This window comes from Bos mutus, chromosome 15 (assembly GCF_027580195.1).
Source record: "Bos mutus isolate GX-2022 chromosome 15, NWIPB_WYAK_1.1, whole genome shotgun sequence".
NCBI lineage: Eukaryota > Metazoa > Chordata > Mammalia > Artiodactyla > Bovidae > Bos > Bos mutus.
Window position 1 is genome coordinate 31019117 of NC_091631.1, and position 21410 is coordinate 31040526.

The window sequence follows — 21410 nt, forward strand, 5'->3', positions numbered from 1 at the left end:
CAGTTACTTAGAAAGGTAAGCATGGCCTTGTTGTATAACCCAGCAGTTCCATCCCTAGTGGAACTTAAGGAAAAGAAAACACCTCATTTTCACTCAAGAAAAATGAAAACAAGCGTCCACACAAAGATTTATACACTAATATTAATAACACTTTATTTGTAACAGCTAGAAATTGGTTAATGGATAAACAAGTTGTATATCCATTCAATGGAATCTTCCTGCTGCTGTTGCTAAGTCGCTTCAGTCGTATCCGACTCTGTGTGACCCATAGACGGCAGCCCACCAGGCTCCACCATCCTTGGGATTCTCCAGGCAAGAATACTGGAGTGGGTTGCCATTTCCTTCTCCAATGCATAAAAGTGAAAGTGAAGTCGGTCAGTTGTGTCCGACTTAGTGACCCCATGGACTGCAGCCTACCAGGCTCCTCCATCCGTGGGATTTTCCAGGCAGGAATACTGGAGTGGGTTGCCATTGCCTGCTCCGTCAGTGGAATCCTAAGCTAGGCTAAGTCGCTTCAGTCGTGTCGGACTCTGTGCAACCCCATAGACGGCAGCCCACCAGGCTCTGCCGTCCCTGGGATTCTCCAGGCAAGAATACTGGAGTGGGTTGCCATTTCCTTCTCCAATGCATAAAAGTGAAAGTGAAGTCGCTCAGTTGTGTCCGACTTAGTGACCCCATGGACTGCAGCCTACCAGGCTCCTCCATTCATGGATTTTCTAGGCAAGAGTACTGGAGTGGGGTGCCATTGCCTTCTCTGCAATGGAATCCTACTCAGCAATAAATTGGAGCAAACTACTGATTCATGTGATAGCAGGGTTGAATCTTAAATCACACTGAACAAAAGAAGCCAAACACAAAAGACTACAGAGTTATTATTATATGTATTTGAAGTTCTAGAGCAGGCAAATGAAAGTCTCAGTCGTGTCCAACTCTTTGCAGCCCCATAGACTGTAGCCAGCCAGGCTCTTCAGTCCATGGAATTTTGCAGGCCAGAGTAACCGTTCCCTTCTCCAGGGGATCTTCCCAGCCCAGGGATTGAACCCAGGTCTCCCTCATTGCAGGCAGATTCTTTACTGTTTGAGCCACCAGGGAGGCCCAGAACAGGCTAAACTAATTTCTAATGATAGAAATCAGATCAGTGATTGTGTGGGGAAGAGGATGAAGGTTGGCACTGAGGAACTGAGTGGGAGCATTTTGTGACAGTGGAAGTGTTCTAGATCTTAAACAGGTTAGTGTTACGTGAGTGCTTATGTTTGTCAAACACATTAAACTGTTTACACTTAAAATTTGGGACATTTTATTGTGTGCAACTGTACCCTGAAAATACCCATGCTCCATTTTAATAAACGTCAAAAAAAAAAAGGTAAAACTTACCTATGATGTTGAAAGTCAGAATAATGATTACCACTATGGGGTCATGGTAGCACTGATTGGAGAGAGGAAAAGGGAGAGAGTCTTCCCAGAGTGTTAGGAATGCTCTATATCTTGATTTTGGTGGAAGTTTAAAGAATATATATATATTATATATAATTATATAAATATAAGTATATAATTATAAACTTATACATAATATATATACAAGTTAATTGATTCTTATATTTTTAAAATTTAGTGATTGATGGGTTTATGGCTGTGTTGGGTCTTTGTTGCTGTTCATGGGATTCCTCTAGCTGAAGCAAGCCGGGGCTGCTCTCTAGTTGCAGTGCCCAGGCTTCTCATTGTGGTGGCTTCTCTTGTTGTGGAACATGGGCTCTACAGCGCTGGCTCAGCAGTTGTGGTGCATAGACTCAGTTGCCCTGTGGCACGTGGGATCTTCCTGGAACAGGGACTGAACTTGTGTCCCTTGCATTGGCGGGTGGATTCTTAACCACTGGACCATAAGGGAAGTCTGGTTCTTAGGTTTATTTATGCACTTTATTTTATGTGTGTTATTTCTATTTATTTTTAAGTATTTATTTATTTGGCTGTGTCAAGTCTTAGTTGTGGTATGTGGGATCTTTCATTGCAGCGCACAGATTTTCTAATTGTGGCACACAGACTTAGCTGCTCTGTGGCATGTAGAATCCTCTCAGACCAGGGATCGAACCTGAGTCCTCCACATTGCAAGGTGGATTCTTAACCAACAGACCACCAAGGAAGTCCCCTATGTGTGTTATTTCTCAATTAAAGAAGAAAAAGAAAAAAACCCTGCCCCCAAACCCATACCTCGGTCTCAACCATAGAGATACTGGGGCCTTCGTGTCAGCAGTTTAAGAGCTCCTTAAGTGATTCTAATATGCCACCAGAGCTGAGAATCCCTGTGCTGTGTAGAAAGGAGAGAAGAAACTTGACCCATCAAAGAAGGGTTACAGGAAGCAGGAGAAGTTGCTGAACATGAGACCAGAAAGGTAATAGGTGACAGATTGTTCTGGGCCTGGCAGGTAGGGAAGTTGAACTTTATCTTAAGAATAATGAAAAGCGTTGAAGGGTGGTAGGAAGTGAGAGGACTTGTGCAGGTGTGCAGCTGGTATGTACTAGCACTGCCTATAGCCAGCATTCCTGTTGACTGCTCATTAAGTGTTTAGAATATCTCTGCTGAGAGTGACATGATGTGTGGAGAATGAGGTTTGAAATAGTTGAGGAATCTTGAACTGGGTTTGGTGACTGAATGAATGTGCAGACTGAGGGAGTGAGATGTTAAGGTTTCTGACACAAACAACTGGTGAAGTAGGAAGTTTGGGGGAAAGGTAACGAGTTGAGGTTTAGACATTATGAGTTGAAGTGCCTCTTGGACATCCATGTGGAGATGTTTAGTAGGTAGTTGGAGTCTGGGTTTCTGTGGGCCAAAAGTGAAACTTGAACCAGAAACATCATTTTGTTTTTTGGGAGTTGGTAATACCTAGTAATTTCTTCAAATGGTGGTTGAAGCTATGAGGAGAGATGATTATTTAGAAGAGAGTGCAGTATGAAAAGAGAGACTAGAACTGAACTCAAATTCTTTGAAACTCCAACGTTTAATAGTCAGGTAGAAAGGAGAATTCTGTACATTAAGAAAGGCAAAGATCCATTTATCTGTACATTCATTCATGCAGCAAATCTATATTGAATACCTAATATGTGCCAGGCACTGTGAGAGTCCCTGAGGATACTGCAGCGTACAAAAAAAGTCCCTGCTTGTGAACCTTACATATATTGGAGGAAGACAGACAATAAGCAAATCAGTGAACAAATGTATCATGTGAGGTGGTAGTAGGTGCTACATTCAGTTCAGTTCAGTCGAGTTTGACTCTTTGCGACCCCATGGACTGCAGCACGCCAGGCCTCCCTGTCCATCACCAACTTGTGGAGCTTGCTCAAGCTCATGTCCATAGAGTCAGTGATGCCATCCAACCATCTCATCCTCTGTCGTTCTCTTCTCCTCCTGCCTTCAATCTTTCCCAGCATTAGGGTCTTTTCCAAGAAATCAGTTCTCATCAGGTGGCCAAAGTATTAGAGTTTCAGCTTCAGAATCAGTCCTTCCAATGAATATTCAGGACTGGTTTCCTTGAGGATTGACTGATTTGATCTTGCAGTCCAAGGGACTCTCAAGAGTCTTCTCCAATACCACAGTTCAAAAGCATCAATTCTTCAGTGCTCAGCTTTCTTTGTAGTCCAACTCTCACATCTATACACGACTACTAGGAAAACCATAGCTTTGAATAGACGGACCTTTGTCGGCAAAGTAATGTCTCTGCTTTTTAATATGCTGTCTAGGTTGGTCATAATTTTCTTCCAAGGAGCATGACTTAATTTCATGGCTGTACTCACCATCTGCAGTGATTTTTGAGCCCCCCTCCAAAAAAAAAAGTCTCTCACATTGACACATCATAATACCCAAAGCTCGTGGTTTACCCTAGGGTTCACTCTTGGTGCTATATAGGTTATTTTTGATGTGTTCTCTCTTGGAGGAGAAATGAGCATGGTCAGAAGCCTTTTGGGTTAACGTTGCTTAGTTAGCTGAAACCAGTGCCAGCTTTGTCCAGAAGGAAAGCTCTTCTCAATTCCTGTCCCCTGCTGAGACGAGCTGGGCCTCTTCTTGGATACGAGGATGTGATGTTCTAACTGGGGCTTTCCAGGTGACTCATGGGTAAAGAATCCGCTTGCCAATGCAGGAGACACAGGAGATGTGGGTTCAATCCCTGGGTTGGGAAGATCCCCTGGAGGAGGAAATGGCAACCCACTCCAGTATTCTTGCCTAGAAAATTCCAGGGACAGAGGAGCCTGGTGGGCTACAGTCCACAGGGTTGCAAAGAGTCAGAGACAACTGAGCAACTGAGCATGATGTTCTACCAGGGATAGGAACATCCCTCAGGTAGGCTGGGTTTTACTCAGCCCAGGAATCTGACTCCTCTTTTCTCTGTGGTTAGGCCTGCTATGTGCTGTATTCCAGGGGAGACCTTTCTTGCTAGTTCCAGGTCCCAAGCCAGTTCGTCTTCGCAGCCTTTACATTTTCATCTAGAGGGTCCCCTGCTCTCCCTTCAGTCCTATCCTCATTCTAGGTTCCAGGCTGTTTTATCTCTGCAACCTCATGGTCTTGATCAAATCTGAACGTCTTCTCAGGGTTCATGGTCTCAGTCATATACTCTTTTGAGCCTTTTCTAAGGGTAAGTGTGGATTCTGATCCCATCAGAGTCACTACAGAGCCTGAGTGAAGGGGGAGAAATTATTTTCAGAGATGAAGCCCCTGTTTGTTTTACGTTTACAATTTAGTCATTTCCAGATTCTCCTCGGGTTCCAGCCAAGCACTGAGGAACAGTCTGATCAGTGTCCTTCTCCTTTCTCTCTCTATGCTTTCTTCCTTGACTGCTGTTTCTCACTTCTTTCCCTCTGAGCTTGTGTCTCACATCAGACAATCCATTGTCCAGCTCAACTACAGTGGCTCTGCTTTGCATGCCTTCAGATATGTGTTCTCTGGGGATGAGTTAGTGTTTATGACGAGAAATGAAAGTGGCTGGGAGAGGGAGAGGCATTAGGTGGATACTGGATATTGGTGGTGGGAATTGGGAGGCTACACTCAAGAATTCTCTTGTCTTTTGGCGGGATATGGTTTGTTATAAATCCATTCATTCATGCATTCATTCATTCAGCCAGCATTTACTGATTTCATACTTGACAAGGTGGTTATTAGGATCGTGCCATACTGGGCCCTGGGGGATAGAGTGAGTCAAATTTAGTCCTTGCCCTTTTCTGGCTGTGGCATGCGAACAACTCAGAGCATGAGAATTAATATAACAGAGTTAGGTACAAAGTGCTTGGAACATAGAGCAGTAAATGATTAGGTCTGTCTAGAGAAAGGAGAGGAGCTTTGGATGTGAGGGAAAGGTCTTTGTCATTTTATCTGCCCATGGTTCACAGAGTGTGGTCTGCAGACCATTGGGGGTCACCAAGGTCTTTGGGGGGGTCCAGAAGGTCAAAGCCATCTTAATAATAATACTAAGATAGTATTTGCTTTTCCCATCCTGTGTACATTTGCACTGTTGGTGCAGAAGAACTTAGTAGGTAAAACTGCTGGCATCTTAACAGGAATCATGACTGTCACAAAATTGTGCCAGTAACCATTGCATCCTCCGCTCCATGCACTGTCAGGTTTTTTAAAGTTTTTAATAGAGAATTAAAAATTTTTTATAATTTATTGAATTGTTTCTGTAGTATTCTGTGTGATAAAACAGGAAGTACACTTTAAGCACTTAATGCTGCATATCGAAGCCTGATGTTTATCTCAAGGAAATGCATTTGTGCAATTGAGCGAAACTACCTCCCTTTTTCAGGGAACACTATTTTTACTTGAAAGAATAACTGACAAATCGCAATTACTGAGAGTTGTGTTTTTGGCAGACATTTTCTTGAAAATGAATGAAGCAAGTGTGCTACTTTAAGAACAACTGGTAGTATTTGTTGCCAATGATAAGCTTCTAGCTTTTAATTGAAAATAAAAGTTTCAGAAAACTTGTATCTGCCACAATAACTTGACAGCTTCCCTAAATTTACAGCCTTTTTTTTTATAGTTGTAATTATTTTGATATTGAATAATGAACTGTGTCAAATTTGGAAACTCTGCTTAACTCATTGAATCACTAGTTTCCAAATGATTAGGATATGTTGTTTCAGAATCATCCATGGATAAAAGATCCATTCAAAATGCAAGATAGACTACAAGGTAGAAGATGGATTTTACTGTGACAAAGTACAAAAAGTTCACCTGTATAGTTTCAGATTTCACATTGTAACCTTTAACAAACTTACTACTTGTTGAAGTTTTGGTGAAGTATCAAAGAAGACTGACCACAATTATCTGAAAAATTATTAAAATACTCCTGCTTTCCAACTGCATATCTATGTTTTGATTGAAGGCAAAACAACACACTGAATGCATAAATAGATATAATAAGGCTGTAATAGCTGTTTCTATCAAGCCAGACATTTATAAAAATGTGTAACAGTCCCACTCTCCTCATGAATTTTTTTTGCAGAAAACAATTATTTTTTCATAAAACATGCTTCTATAATATATATGGGGTTTATATTTTAATTTCTAATATAGTAAATATCAATCAGTTTGGGGAGTTTCAGTTTTTAAGTGTAAAAAGTGGTCCTAAGATAAAAAAAAAGTTAAACTTGGTCTTGTGCTCTTCTCTCTACCTAAAATTCTCTTTTCTGCCTCCAAAAATCCTTAAATGATTGTAGAACTAGTATTTAGTTATTCATTCAAAAAACATTTGTTGAATATTTATCAAGAACCTGGCTTTTTCTTGCTGCTGGATACATGGTCTCAAGCCATTATGGGGAAGATGGGTTAAACAACTATAACACTGTATGTGAAAGAGACTAAAAAAGCAGGCTTAAAACTCATTTAAAAAACTAAGATCATGGCATCCGGTCCTATCACTTCATGGCAAATACATGGAGAAACAATGGAAACAGTGACAGACTTTATTTTCTTGGGCTCTAAAATCACTGTGGATGGTGACTGTAGCTATGGAATTAAAAGACGCTTGCTCCTTGGGAGAAAAGCTCTGACCAACCTAGACAGCATATTAAAAAGCAGAGACATTACTTTGCTGACAAAGGTCCATACAGTCAAAGCTCTCGTTTTTCCAGTAGTCATGTATGGATGTGAGAGATGGACCATAAAGAAAGCTGAGTGCCGAAGAATTGATGCTTTTGAGGTTCAGGATGGGGAACACATGTATACCTATGGCGGATTCATTTTGATATTTGGCAAAACTAATACAATTTGTAAAGTTTAAAAAAAAAAAAAAAATTGATTCTTTTGAACTGTGGTGTTGGAGAAGACTCTTGAGAGTCCCTTGGACTGCAAGGCAATCAAACCAGTCAATCCTGAAGGAAATCAGTCCTCAATATTCATCGGCAGGACTGATGCTGAAACAGAAGCTCCAATACTTTGGCTACCTGATGCAAAGAGCCGACTCCTTAGAAAAGACCCTGATGTTGGGAAAGATTGATGGCAGGAGGAGAAGGGAATGACAAAGGATGAGATGGTTGGATGGCATCACCAACTCAATGGACATGAATTTGAGCAAACTCTGGGAGATGGTGTAGGACAGGGAAGCCTGGCATGCTGCAGTCCATGGGGTCGCAAAGAGTTGACACGACTGAGCGCTGAACAACAACAATACTGTGTGATAAATGTTACCAGTGATAGACATGTAAATACTGGGGGAAGACAGGCTATTGTCAGACACTCACTTGCCAGCTCACCTAGAAACATTCTTTTGAGCAATTTGATTGGACTGTACTTCCTTTATTTGACTCTTTATGGTCCATAGAGGGAAAGTGGCTGAAGTTAGTGAAAGATGGGAACTGTTTACTTGATGCTCTGGCAGGAAAGAAAGAGATAACAAATATATTTAGTGTCAATTTCATGGAAGCCCTATGCTAAGTGCTTTAACAATTGTCAGTCAGTCAGTTCAGTCGCTCAGTCGTGTCTGACTCTTTGTGACCCCATGAATTGCAGCACGCCAGGCCTCCCTGTCCATCACCAACTCCCGGAGTTCACTCAAACTCACATTCATCGAATTGATGATGCCATCCAGCCATCTCATCCTCTGTCGTCCCCTTTTCTTCCTGCCCCCAATCCCTCCCAGCATCAGAGTCTTTTCCAATGAGTCAACTCTTCGCATGAGGTGGCCAAAGTACTGGAGTTTCAGCTTTAGCATCATTCCTTCCAAAGAACACCCAGGGCTGATCTCCTTTAGAATGGACTGGTTGGATCTCCTTGCAGTCCATGAAAAGTCTCAAGAGTCTTCTCGCAACACCTAATTCTAACAAAACCATATGCAGCAGAATTAATTATCCTTATTTTGTAAGTGAGATGTTGGAGGCTGGGAAAAGTTAAACAACTTGTCCAATATCATATGGTTGTAACTGATGAAGCCAGAATTTTGACATATGTATTCTGACTCCAAGGGCAGGGCTCTTGCACTGTAGTAATAATGTGTTGCTAAAAGTGTGGATTTTTTAAGGTAATTTCCAGATGGATCTGTGAAACCTTGCCAGGTTGGAATGTATTAAGAAAGATAGTAAAGATCTCAGGAAGGAGAGACCTCATAGGCAATGCTCCATTGAAGGGATTTTTTGTGAATTTTGTCTGATGATTTTTCTGGACAGGATTCCATGGCAATATAGGGCATCAAGACTTTGTATTCCCTTATCCTCAATTCCTTTAATCTTTCTCTGTGCCAAATTACGCCAGAAGCAAAAGTCACCTGTCTGTCTGATCAGGTTACAAACTAGAGCCTGATGTTTGAAGCCCAAACATGTTGGACCTGTTGTAGGCCAATCAGGCCCAGCCTGGAGACCCCAGTCCCTAGAGCTTGGTAAACTATTTCCATTATTTTTAAAAGCCTAATAGAAGTGCTTTACTTCAGATAATCCTGTGTGTGGATACAGGCTAGTGAAAAGATTAGATTTCTTTGTTTTGGGTCAAAAATCTGTTGATCCAGTGTGCTTCAGTTGTACTACCTAGGGAGCTCTAGAAATGGTGTCAGCAAAGTATGGTCCAAGGGCCAAATCCAGCCCACTGTCTGTTTTTGTAAATAAAGTTTTACTGAAGCACAGTTGAGTTCTCTTACTCATGTTTTGTCTTTGGCTGCTTTTGTGACAGAGTTAGATAGCTGCAACAGAGACTGTATAGCCCATAAATCCTGAATTGTTTACTGTCTGGCCTTTTACCGAAGAAGCTGTTGACTCTTAGCATAACCTCAGTTCTTTCTATTATGGCACTTAGCACTTGGTATTTTAATTGCCTATTTCCCCCACTTTTTTTTTCAAATCTAATATATTACTTTTTGAAGCATTTCATACCCACAGTATAATGGAAAAGACAGGCATGAGCATGTATAATTTAAATATGAGTCAATAAATGCTATAATAAAAGCATGTACAGCAACACTGTGAGGCTCACTCAAGCTGGTCCTGGCAGAGTCCCTTGCTTTTATAACTGAGCTCCTTGAGAGCAAAGATGAGGTCTGCTTCATCTTTTCATCCCCTGGGCTGATTATAGACCCTGACATATAAACAGAACTCAATAAATGTTGTTTGAATGGGCATATCATATGCTGATCAAAAAAGCTATTATAGGCAATTATATATGCCTTTGAGTAGTATAAATACAGGAATAAGGGAAGAAAAATGTTATGTTGGTTATCCTAATCTCAGTGCTGTTTGCTTCATCTCCAAACTAGTCATTACTTACTGCAGTTTGTTTGGGATAAGTAGTGGATAGGAGTCCATGAATAAAGCAATTGTGTTAAGAGCTCTTGTTGGTGAGGAAACTAGAAACAGTGCCTTAATTTTGGGCTATTTTCTACTCTTTTCCCTCAGTATCCACCACACCTTTACCTCACCTTCCATATTCTGCTCCAGCTTGCCAGGACAGATAGAGGAACATAGAGTCTATGGAGGTACTTATTTCTTTTGTATGCATACTATTTATCTTATTTTTTCTTTTCTAAAGCCATTTTTTCAGTGTGGTTCTTACCAGCATTACCATCCGTGGCTTCCAGAAGATACAACTAACTTAAAGCTATCTGGTTACCTTGGTGTAAAGGCAGGCAGGTGAAGTGCTGGCCTAGGAGTCAGCAGACCTGGGCTCTTGTTATGCCTCTATAGTGGCTTTTGACTTGGGATACATCTGTTAACATCTGTGAGCTTCAATATTCAACACATTTTTATTGAGTTACATCTGAGACTTAAAAAATTTTATATTTATACCCCTCCTCATTTTGAAAAGGATTCGAGTGACTAGCAAGTGATAAAGAGGTGACCTGTCTGATCTTGTCTCTGTTTCTGACCAGCAGATAAGTAAATGATTAGATGGATGAGAGCATTTCAGGTCTCTGATCAGGGCTTTCTAGAAGGCTTCGCAGCCACAGCTTCTTCACCTTGTCTTTGCTTCCTCTTCTGTGACTACTTCTATTTGGGAAATCAGGATCTTTCTTCTATCTTCATTGGGGATGATTTGAAGAGTATTTTGCCTAGAAAGTAGTTTTCAAGATCAAGGTCAAAAAAAAAAGAGGAGTTTTACACTCTAGGAATTGGAAGAAATGCCAAAAACTTTAGTTAAAATGTCTTTTTCAAATAGTGAACTTGAAGCCTGAAGAAGGGAAGTGATCTTAGAGTCACATAGTAGAGCTACAACTAGATTCCAGGCTCTTTCTGCTAGGCATTTTCCAGGTTCATGAGAGGATTAGGTGTCATGAAGTGGACTGGGTGGTTTTTTTGCTGTATAACTGTATGGTGGTGGGCAGAGGAGGCTTCACTCCACACCTCCCATGCAGTTGTGTCAGGCATGCTCAGGACCTTAGATGTCTAATAGACAGCTGAAGGCTGGCTCGGAGAAGGCGTACGATGTGAAGGGTTTCCCTGAGTAGCCTGTGACTGGCATTATGTATAGAGGCAGTGACAAAGCGAACAAAGAGGAAAGCTGTGTAGTACTCTGGCATTGGAACAAATGGGCTTTTTTCCTATTTCTAGAGAGATTGTATTAATTTACATTTGTTTGTTGTTTCTTTTGAATATGTATTTCTTTGATTACTAGGGAGACCTTGTCCTGTGTTCATTGACTATTTGTATTTTCTCTCATTTGTATTTTTTTTTTCTTGTTGAGTTATTTATTCATGCTCTTTGTGTAGATCCCAGTGTATTCCTAGTCCTATGCTTGACTTCCCTGCCAAGAAACTATTAGGATAATAAAGCATTGTTCCTAAATGGGGAAGACAGTTAATAAGAAACACTCTTCTCGCTGTTAAGTGGAGTCAGATGTTAGAAGCTAGGGACAATGAGACAGGTGGGTAATAGAGCTGGGCGGCAGCCCCCTGTAACATTGTCTCTTGCTTTTCCTGTACAGAGTTTTGCCGGATCGACAAACCCCTGTGCCACAGTGAGGATGAGAAGCTCAGCTTTGATGCAGTCCGCAGCATCCACAAGCTGATGGATGATGATGCCAATGGTGATGTGGATGTGGAAGAAAGTGATGAGGTGAGCTCCCTCACCCTGCGTGGCTCTCTTCTCTTCCTGTGCGAACAGTCCCTGAAGCTGTCTAGACAGGCTCTTCCCTGGGGAGAGGTGTTCTTGCTACTGGCTTGTTCTCTAGCGTCGCATCCCTACCAGGGAAGGTGATTCTCAGCAGAGCAGCCTCGAGGAGCAGGCCTTACCTCTCTGTCTGTGTCTGGACCGGCCCCCGTCTGCCTGCCAGCTGGAAGCACAACGCTGACCGAGCTGTGCTGTTTGAGAGGGAGAGGGAGCCCTGAGGCTGGTCTGTACAGTTTGCCTGCGTCCTTATTGTACTCCTGCTGGAGGTGGAGGGCACCCATCTGTCCTGACTCTGTGTTCAACCCTGTGCTGGCCTGTGGAGGAGAAGGCAAGGCAGTCAGATCTTGCCCTTTGGAAACTTATACTGTTTGTGAAGAAGAGACAGAGGTTCCTAGAAAGGTCGTTCTGAATTCCAGGTTGCAACTGCTAGAAGTCAGTTGAGTGGTCCAGACAGCAAGAGTGAGAGGAATCTCTGGATGGAAGAGCCCTGTTATTGTTTCACCTTTGGGCATTACTACAGCTCCAGTTCCACAGAGTACAAAGTACAGAGTACAAAGAGCCCAGAGTACAGAGCCCGGAGTACAAAGTCATCATGTGTGAGAAGATTGAAAAATTCCAGTTGTTTTCAGGCTCAACTTGAGCCAGCACTTTGGTGAAGCTGCCAAATTATGCCCAATCTCTAGTAGTGATATGGTGTATATCTTGAGGGAGGAGGTAATTCTGGTCTCTCCTTCCTGCTGGTTAGTCCGGTTTTAAATTTTGAATTCAGTTCTGGATTTCACATTGTCAGAAACATCTTGAAGCAGTGAAAGCCTGTACGGAGGGGTGACATGACTGATGAGGGGTGTGAAAACCATGAAATGGAGAGCATTCAGTACAATTCAGTGTCTATAAGTATCTATTATATATGTGCCAGGCACTGTTCTAGATGTGGCGAATGTGACAGTAAATACCTATAATTACATAGCGATACAGCTGTCCTTATATAATTTACAATCTAATGAAGAAACTTTAACCTGGAAAAGAAGAGATTCAGATAATACAATTCCTATCTTCAAATAAAATAGAAGTAGAGGAATCAGGCTTAAAAGATGATAATGGTTAGCAATGAAATTCTTACTGTATGCCAGGCACAGTGTTAAGCTCTTTGCATAGTTACTCTTTTAACTTTGTTAACAGCCTTATGAAGTTGGTATTATCGTCAAGGACTGGAATTTTGGAAAGGTTAAGCATTTCGTTCAAGGACACGCTGAGTATGAGCACAGATCTGATTTTAAAGCCTATGCTGTTAAGTACTGCTGTATTGTCTCTTATTCTAAGGGCGGAACCAGGAACACTGTGGGGAAAGTAAAATATAGGCATATTCTTCTGGAGTAAAGAATCACCTAACAGTTCTATCTCGTCACAGTAGAGGCTTCCTTGGTAGGTAGATCGTGAACTCCCTGTCACTGAAGATCGGCAAGTGGAACACAAACCTCCACTGATTGGTCTACTGAGGGGATCCTTGATCAGGTTGAACTAGATAATGTCTAATGAGAGGAGAAAAATAGACTTCCTAGAGGAAACGTAGAATTGGGATAGAGTGGAAAGGGATGGGGCAGCCTGAGCAGTAGGAAGGAGCGTGAGCAAAGATGTGGAGGCAGGAAGAAGCATTTTTGGTAGGTTTGGTGGGACAGAGTGACTGTGGTGGAAAACCACAGGACAAAAACCTGAAGAGGAAAGGGGGCCCAGGCAACCAGGCTGAGATACGTATACGATCTGGCAGCTGTAGGTTTTTAAGGGCAACAGCCATGATGACTGTATCTGAGCTTTTGGTCACATCTAGAAGTGTCACTGGCTTTCAAAGGACCCAAATTTTATTTGTCTGTGCTGGGAATAGTGCCATGTTCCTGGTGGTGAGAGAGGCTGAGAGGTTTCCTGACGTCTCTCCAAGGACCTGGCCACCCAACTGGGAGGTGCATGGCATCACAGTCAAGAAGGTGATGTGTTCCAAGATCCACAAATTCCTGGATATCTTTGTCATCTGCTCCTCTTTCTTTTTTCACTTTCTGCTGAATTACTTTGTCAATGAGAGGAGGAAGAAAATGTTCTTTTTAGAGGAATGTACCGCAACAAAAAGCTCATCAGCACAAACTGTTCTAAAATAACACAAAAGCTGTCACCCTGCTCTTCCCTGTGCCAGTGGTGAGCTGTTCTTTTTCAGTGGAGCTTCTGCCTGCCTGGACTTCTTCATCTGCTCTCCCTGCAGTGTCAGGCCTCTGGTGGGCAGAGGGGCCTGCCAGTCTGGGTTTCTCACGATCAGTTACAGGCTACTTTCTTTTTGAAACATATAGTCGTGGTAGCAAAGTCTATGTGTTTAAGATAGTCTCAACATATATGGAGTTCAGGATCTAACTAGACCCATTGGGTAGACAGGTCAGAGCTTGGTACATTGGATTATGGACTCCGAGACAGCAGAGATGAAATCCTGGTTGTGCTAGTGATCAAGGACCTGAGGTTTTTATGACCCATTTAACAGAACTGCTGATTACCCAAGGAGCCTAGTAGCAGTCTGCGAGGATACTGTATTCAGGCCTCATTTATTCAGCCTCATATCAGTAAGTTTTTCAGGTAACTGAACTATAACCCGATTTCTAGATATTTAAAAATTTTAGCCATTCTTGAGGCCAGGTTTCCGTCTTACAGACTATTGTGAACAGTCTTAACTTTCTTTGGATCGTTCAGAGCAGGCCTGCACAGCCTCTTGCACTGTTAGCCTAGTGCCCGCATTCCCGTATGCATTGTTGTGATTTCTTTTTATAGTTTCCTGTCTCTTCTTTGATTCATTCTCATTTCTAATTGTTCTATCTCTGCTATGAGCTATGAAGTTAGACTTATAGTACACTGAGATTCAGCCACCATTTTACAGAAAATATGTAGTCATTTGTGTGGAGGAAGCCAGTTTGGCTTCTCAAGTGCTATCCTTGCTTGCTTTTGTCCTAGGCAACCAAGGATTGAGGGCCCTTCAGATGAGCAAGATGGCATTATTGACACTGGTGTCCTCTTTGTAAAGCTGATAGGGAGTTCTTGCAGGCTGGCAGGGTGGGAATTCATGACCTGTGTTCTACTGAAACCTCTGGTGGAGATACTGCCTTTGGACAAAGGATTTGCAGCCATAGTATGGCATTTCAGCCTGTCCTGACAGTCTGAGGTGTGTAGACAAGAGCCTTCCTAAAAACACTGGCGGCGGCGGGGGCGCGGCGCGACGGTGAGGCGGCGGCTGGAGTGTGTGGCGGCGCGGGCGCTCAGCATGGCTCGCCTGGTGCTTGGAAAAAAAAAAAAAACACTGGCCCCTTGACTGGACCAGACAGTTTGAGGGCAGTTTTATTTTCTTCTGTGGCACCTACATAGAAAATAAAGGACATTTGTTGAGCCATTAAACAATTCTTATTGTCATATGGATGATAAACAAGCATATGAAAAAATACTCAATATTGTTAGCTACTAAGGGAAGTACAAATTAAAACCACAATGAGATATCATTCTACACCTCTTTGAATGGCTTAAATTAAAAAGCGGTCAACACCAAGTACCCTGTGATGAGGAAGAGTCACTTGAACTCTTACAGAGGTTTTTATAAAGCTGAACAACATGATTTAATACGTGTCTCAGCATTTCTACTTCTAGGTATTTACCCCGGAGATAAATGAAAATTTATATTTGTACTAAAACCTCTACACAAATGTTTTAGCAGTTTTACTCATTATCACCAGAAATTGGACACAAATCAGATGTCCTTCAGTATGTAAATGGAGAAAACAAACTTTGGGAAACTACTTAGCAATAGAAGAAGTGAGCTGCTGATGCACACAGCATGGAGGAATCTCAAAGGCATTATGCTGAGGGAAGGAAGCCATCTCAAATAGTTACATACTATTAATATATGATAACATCTAATGACTTTCTGAGAAACTACAGGAATGGAGGCCAGATCAGTGGTTACCTGGGATAAGGGATATGGGGTGGGTTTGATTATGAGGGGACAGCATGAGGGAATTTTTTTGATAATAGAACTGTCCTGTGTCTGGGTTGTGGGGCAGTTATAAGAATTTACATATGTACTAAAACTCATAAGAAGATATTCTGCCCCCCTCCACTACAGTTAATTTAATCATATGTTAATTAAGAAAAGTGTTCCTAGCATAGCAATGACACACAATTCAAGCTCAGTGAATGCTACTTATTGCTGCTGTTCTGTTTTCTCTATATTTCCAGGAAAGCTACCTACATCTGACACTTGTATTTTAACGTTCGTGTGTGGAATGACTGACTAATATCATTGTAGCAAGCATGCTGTTAGTCTGAGATGGGAGTCTTACACAAGGGTGTGATCACACGTTTTGGGGGATGAAGCTGAATAGGTTAGTATGAGCCTCGGAAGCTGTAATGCCACAGGACTGGAAAAGGTCAGTTTTCATTCCAATCCCAAAGAAAGACAATGCCAAAGAATGTTCAAACCACTGCACAATTACACTCATCTCACACACAGGCAAAGTAATGCTGAAAATTCTCCAACCTAGGCTTCAACAGTACGTGAACCAAGAAATTCCAGATGTTCAAGCTGGATTTAGAAAAGGCAGAGGAACCAGAGAGCAAATTGCCAGCATCTGTTGAATCATAGAAAAAGCAAGAGAATTCCAGAAACACATCTACTTCTACTTCATTGACTACGCTAAAGCCTGACTGTGTGGATCATGACAAACTGGATGGGAATACCAGACCACCTTACCTGCCTTCTGAGAAACCTGTATGCAGTTCAAGAAGCAACAGTTAGAACCAGACATGGAACAACAGACTGGTTCCAAATTGGGAAAGGAGTACATCAAGGCTGTATACTGTCACCTTGCTTATTTAACTTATATGCAGAGTACATCATACGAAATACCAGGCTGGATGAAACACAAGCTGAAATCAAGATTGCCAGGAGAAATATCAATACCCTCAGATATGCTGATGACACCACCCTTATGGCAGAAAGTGAAGAGGAACTAAAGAGTCTCTTGATGAAAGTGAAAGAGGAGAGTGAAAAAGCTGGTTTAAAACTCAGCATTCAAAAAAAACACAAAAACTCAGCATTCAGAAAAGTAAGATCATGGCATCCGGTCCCATCACTTCATGGCAAATAGATGGGGAAACAATGGAAACAGTGAGAGACTTTATTTTCTTGGGCTCCAAAATCACTGCAGATGGTGACTGTAGCCATGAAATTAAAAGACTATTGCTCCTTAGAAGAAAAACTATGACCAATCTAGACAGCATATTAAAAAGCAGAGACATTGGTTTGTTGACAGAGGTCCATATAGTCAAAACTATGGTTTGTTCCAGTAGTCATGTATGGATGTGCAAGTTGGACCATAAAGAAAGCTGAGTGCTGAAGAATTGATGCTTTTGAACTGTGGTGTTGAAGAAGACTCGAGAGTCCCTTGGACTGCAGAGAGATCAATCCAGTCAATCCTAAAGGAAATCAGTCCTGAATATTCATTGGGAGGGCTGATAATGAAACTGAAGCTCCAATACTTTGGCCACCTGATTCGAAGAACTGACTCACTGGAAAAGACGCTGATGCAGGGAAAGATTGAAGGTGGGAGAAGGGGATGACAGAGGATGAAATGGTTGGATGGCATTGCCGACTTGATGGACATGAGTTTGAGCAAGCTCTGGGAGTTGGTGAAGGACAGGGAAGCTTGGCGTGCTGCAGTCCATGGGGTCTCAAAGAGTTCGACATGACTGAGTGACTGAACTGAACTGGGAAGTTGCAAAATATACTTAAGCTTCCGTTAGTGCCTGTTGTGTCTGCTATAGAATATAGCATAGGGTTAAGAGCTTGTGCTGCAGAGTCACAGACTTAGGTTTAAATCTGGCTCTCCCTTTACCAGCTGTGGAAACTTTGAGAAGTTATTTAATCTTTTTGAGCATCAGTTTCCTCATTAGAAGTGGAGCGATAATATTAGGCACTTCATGAAGTTATTGTGAAGATTAAATGAAATAATGCACATAAGGACTTCCCTGGTGATCCAGTGGCTAGACTGCACGCTCCCAATGTAGGGGGCCCAGGTTTGATTGCTGGTCAGGGAACTAGGTCCCACATGCTGCACCCAAAGAGCCCTCATGCTGCAAGAAAGATCAAAGATCCTGTGTGCCGCAACTAAGACCTGGCACAGCCAAATAAATAAAGATTAAAAAAGAAATAGTGCATATAAAACACTTAGTGCAATGCCTGGCTTATAGAAGAGTCTCCATGAGTTTTTGTTGTTATCTTCAGAAAGAGCATGCATTTTGATATAGATAGGCCTGTGTTCAAAATTTGGTTTTGAACTTCTTACTAGCTTCTTACTGGCTATGTGACAATAGGCAAATCACTTCTCTTTGAGCCTCAGTTATTCAGCTATTAGTATTTGAGGAGGGCGACTCTCTGCATGGTGGTTGTAAGAAGTTAATGTATGCAAAGCACCAAGCACAAAGGCTGGCATATGATAGGTTCCAAATTCATGTTTTATCCCTCCCTCAGCATGATGATACAGATAGTGAGGGCTAGCCTCTATCACAAGAATACCAAATCAGTTCCCTCATCATCCCAGGGCACCAGTGCATTCAACTCTGGGAGCCACCCCCAGCAGCTTGGCCTACATGCCAAGAGCCAGGCCGCTGCAGGAGATAGTTCATCCAAGTGGCTGGTGTTAAGGGAAATGGGGAATGATAGAGCAGGGACACATGTTTCTAGGGGCACAGTTTCTCTATCAGCTCACTCAGCCTCCTGCCTATGCCTTTATTTTTTGAAAAGGTCTAGGTGAGAACTCGGAGAAGGAAATGGCACCCCATTCCAGTACTCTTGCCTGGAAAATCCCATGGACGGAGGAGCCTGGTAGGCTGCAGTCCATGGGGTTGCTAAGAGTCGGACATGACTGAGCGACTTCACTTTCACTTTTCACTTTCATGCATTGGAGAAGGAAATGGCAACCCACTCCAGTATTCTTGCCTGGAGAATCCCAGGGACGGGGGAGCCTGGTGGGCTGCTGTCTATGGGGTCTCACAGAGTTGGACACGACTGAAGCGACTTAGCAGCATCAAAAGCAGCAGGTGAGAACTTATAATTTCCTCCTACCTATCTGGAAGGGTAGAGGATTTTGAACAAGGCTGTGTTGTGGTAGGGTCATCAGATCTCCTTGACTTCAGCAGGATGAAAGTTGACTTGCTTCTTACCTGTTTTAAATTATTCCATCAAGAGGCATGCTAGGTCCTTGGAGGCTGTGAGAGTTGGGGAAGAATGGACTCTGGCCCCAGGTGGAACCAGGCCTGGGCAAACTAAACCCTAAGAGGGGCAGCTGGCAGTTCCACTTGCAGATAGCCAGAGGATCAGTAGGAATGAACTGGAGGGGCAGTGGTCCATAGGGCCCTGTGTGCTTCTCACACAGAGCCAGTGCTGTGGCCAGCATGCGCTAATTTGGATGAAGATAAATAGCTGCATTATGCTCATAAGTTATCATCATGACTAATAATAATTGTTATTCCCTCCTCAGGCTTGGGACCTCAGTTCTTTGTATCTGGGTAGCTGTGGACTCTTCTCAGTATTCCCTCGCTTCTAGTTTCTCCTCCACCAGCATATGTCCATGCTGTGAGTGATCTTCCAAAGTTTCATTTGAGTTTCCTTTTATTTTTCCATCCAACTTCCTGTGCCTGGCACTCCATCCCTTCAAATCTGGCCTTAGCCTTTTTTTTTTTTTTTTCCTTTGGCTGTACTGCCAACTTGCAGGATCTTAGTTCCCTCACCAGTGATTGAAGCCAGGCCATGGCAATGAAAGCACCAAGTCCTAACCACTGGACCGCCAGGGAATTTCCCAGCATTAGACACATCTCCTACCACTCTGATCTGACACTTGTCTTTTCATAGTCATTCCGTGTTTATTCCAGGTGCCTTTCTTTGCTCAGATAGTTCTCCTTTCTGGGAATTAAGTTCTCACATCCCTTCCTGGTTCTGTCTGTATCAGTCTTAGATTGTCCTCTGGAATACCCCTGGCTCACTTTTCGTTAACCTTTCCTGACTTTCTCACCCCTCTGATCTCTGTCATCTCAGTATTAACTCCTGCAGTGCAGTCTCCATCGCTCATTTAGCACTTTATTAGAATGACTTGCTTTGTACCCTGATAATTTTGATTGTATTATTGCCAAAAAGTTTGCCTTTTTGTACTACTACTGGAATTTCTAGAGCACAGCTCTGAACTGTAGTCTACCTTGTGAAGGGATAATGGTGGAAAAGGAGCACTCATAGAATGTACCAAGTCCTCTGCCGGCTGAGTACATATACAGTTTCATTTACTTCTCAACCACTCTAAGAGCTAGGTTTTATTAACTCTGTATAGAGATGATGAAATGATAAGAGAGTGGCCTACCTTCACTTACTAAACTAAGTTCTGACCTGCCTATCAGTGCTCCTGCAGTCTGACTTTAGCTCACCTGACTAGTCCTTGTTACCCTGCTCTCTCTTACTCTATGCTGCAGCCATCTCAAACATGCTCCTAGTATCGCTATGCCTTTGCTCCGGATAAATCCTCATCTGGGCATCACTCTGTCTCCCAATTTTGCCTGTGAGAATTCTACTTGTCCACCAAGGCCTAGATCAGGATTTTTCAGCTGCAAGCATTATTGACATTTTGGGCCAGATTGTAAGATATTTAGCACCATCCCTACACACTGGCCACTACTAGCAGCCACCATGTTCCCAACCCCACCAAACTGTGATAACTCCAAACTTTTTATCACCAGTTGTCAATTGGCTTCTCAGGTGGTGCAGTGGTAAAGAATCTGCCTGCCAGTGTAGGAGACGAGGGTTCAATCTCTGGGTTGGAAAGATCCCCTGGAGGAGGAAATGGCAACCTGCTCCAGTATTCTTGCCTGGAAATTTTCCATGGGCAGAGAAGCCTGGTGGGCTGCAGTCTATGCAGACGCCACTGAGCAACTGGGCACCTGTCAGTTGTCCTGGGGATAGAATTTCTCCCAGTAGAGAACTACTGGCCCTAGATTTAATGTTTCCTCCAAGAAATCCTATTTGTTCCCCTACATTGGGAAGTAATCCTTCCTCTCCCATGCTCCAGAGTACTGGGCGTGAAGCCCTCATCTGGCATATTGCTCTGCTCCATATTGAAATTAGTTGGATTCATCTGTCTGTCCTTCCAGATTGTGAGTGCCTCCAATAACAGGAACCAGGTCTCATCCATCACTGCTTCTCCCACAGTGCTTGTCGCAGGGTCTTACACACAAAAGTGATGAGTTATGTGTTTTTTAATTTGAAAGCAAAGATCCTATCTTATTGCTGTGTGCTCCTTAAATTGTTTCTCTGGGGCAGAGTGAGAGTATAGAGTTAGCTGGTCAATGATATGGGGGACAGGGTGCTTCTGACTTGTGAGTTCCTGGCCAGGATAGCAGCTAAGTCAATGGTGGGCTGTGTCTAGGAGTTGCTAGGGTCTGGACTCCAGACATGTTTGTGACCCCTTCTTTGCCCTTCAGCTCTGTTCTGTGAATCACATACAGAATCTGAATGGAGGTAAAATCACTATAGTCAAAGCATTAGGAAAGACTTAGAGAAAGACATACAAGAGGCGTATTGTTTAAGAAAGGAAGATACTGAGACTGCTAAAAGGCTGTGTGACTGAGCAAAGAAATGCACAGGCATTGGAGCAAGAAAAATTAGGGTTTTAGGTGTACTTTCACCAATTAATAGTTGGTGACCTTGGAAAGTTCTCTGTAAGCTTACATTTCCTAGCTGTCAAATGGGGATAGTAATCCTTACCTTGTAAGATTATGGC

The 21410-nt window shown here is 42.6% G+C and overlaps 1 protein-coding gene across 4 annotated transcripts in view; it reads left to right on the forward strand.

Moving 5' to 3' along the window:
* STIM1 (stromal interaction molecule 1) overlaps nucleotides 1-21410 on the forward strand; it is a 204945-nt gene that overhangs the window by 103567 nt on the left and 79968 nt on the right. For all 4 annotated transcript variants that reach the window (XM_070383826.1, XM_070383828.1, XM_005886647.2 and 1 more), the window contains exon 2: nucleotides 11387-11517. In XM_070383826.1, coding sequence (XP_070239927.1) covers nucleotides 11387-11517 — 131 coding nt within the window. The remainder of the gene's footprint in view (nucleotides 1-11386; nucleotides 11518-21410) is intronic.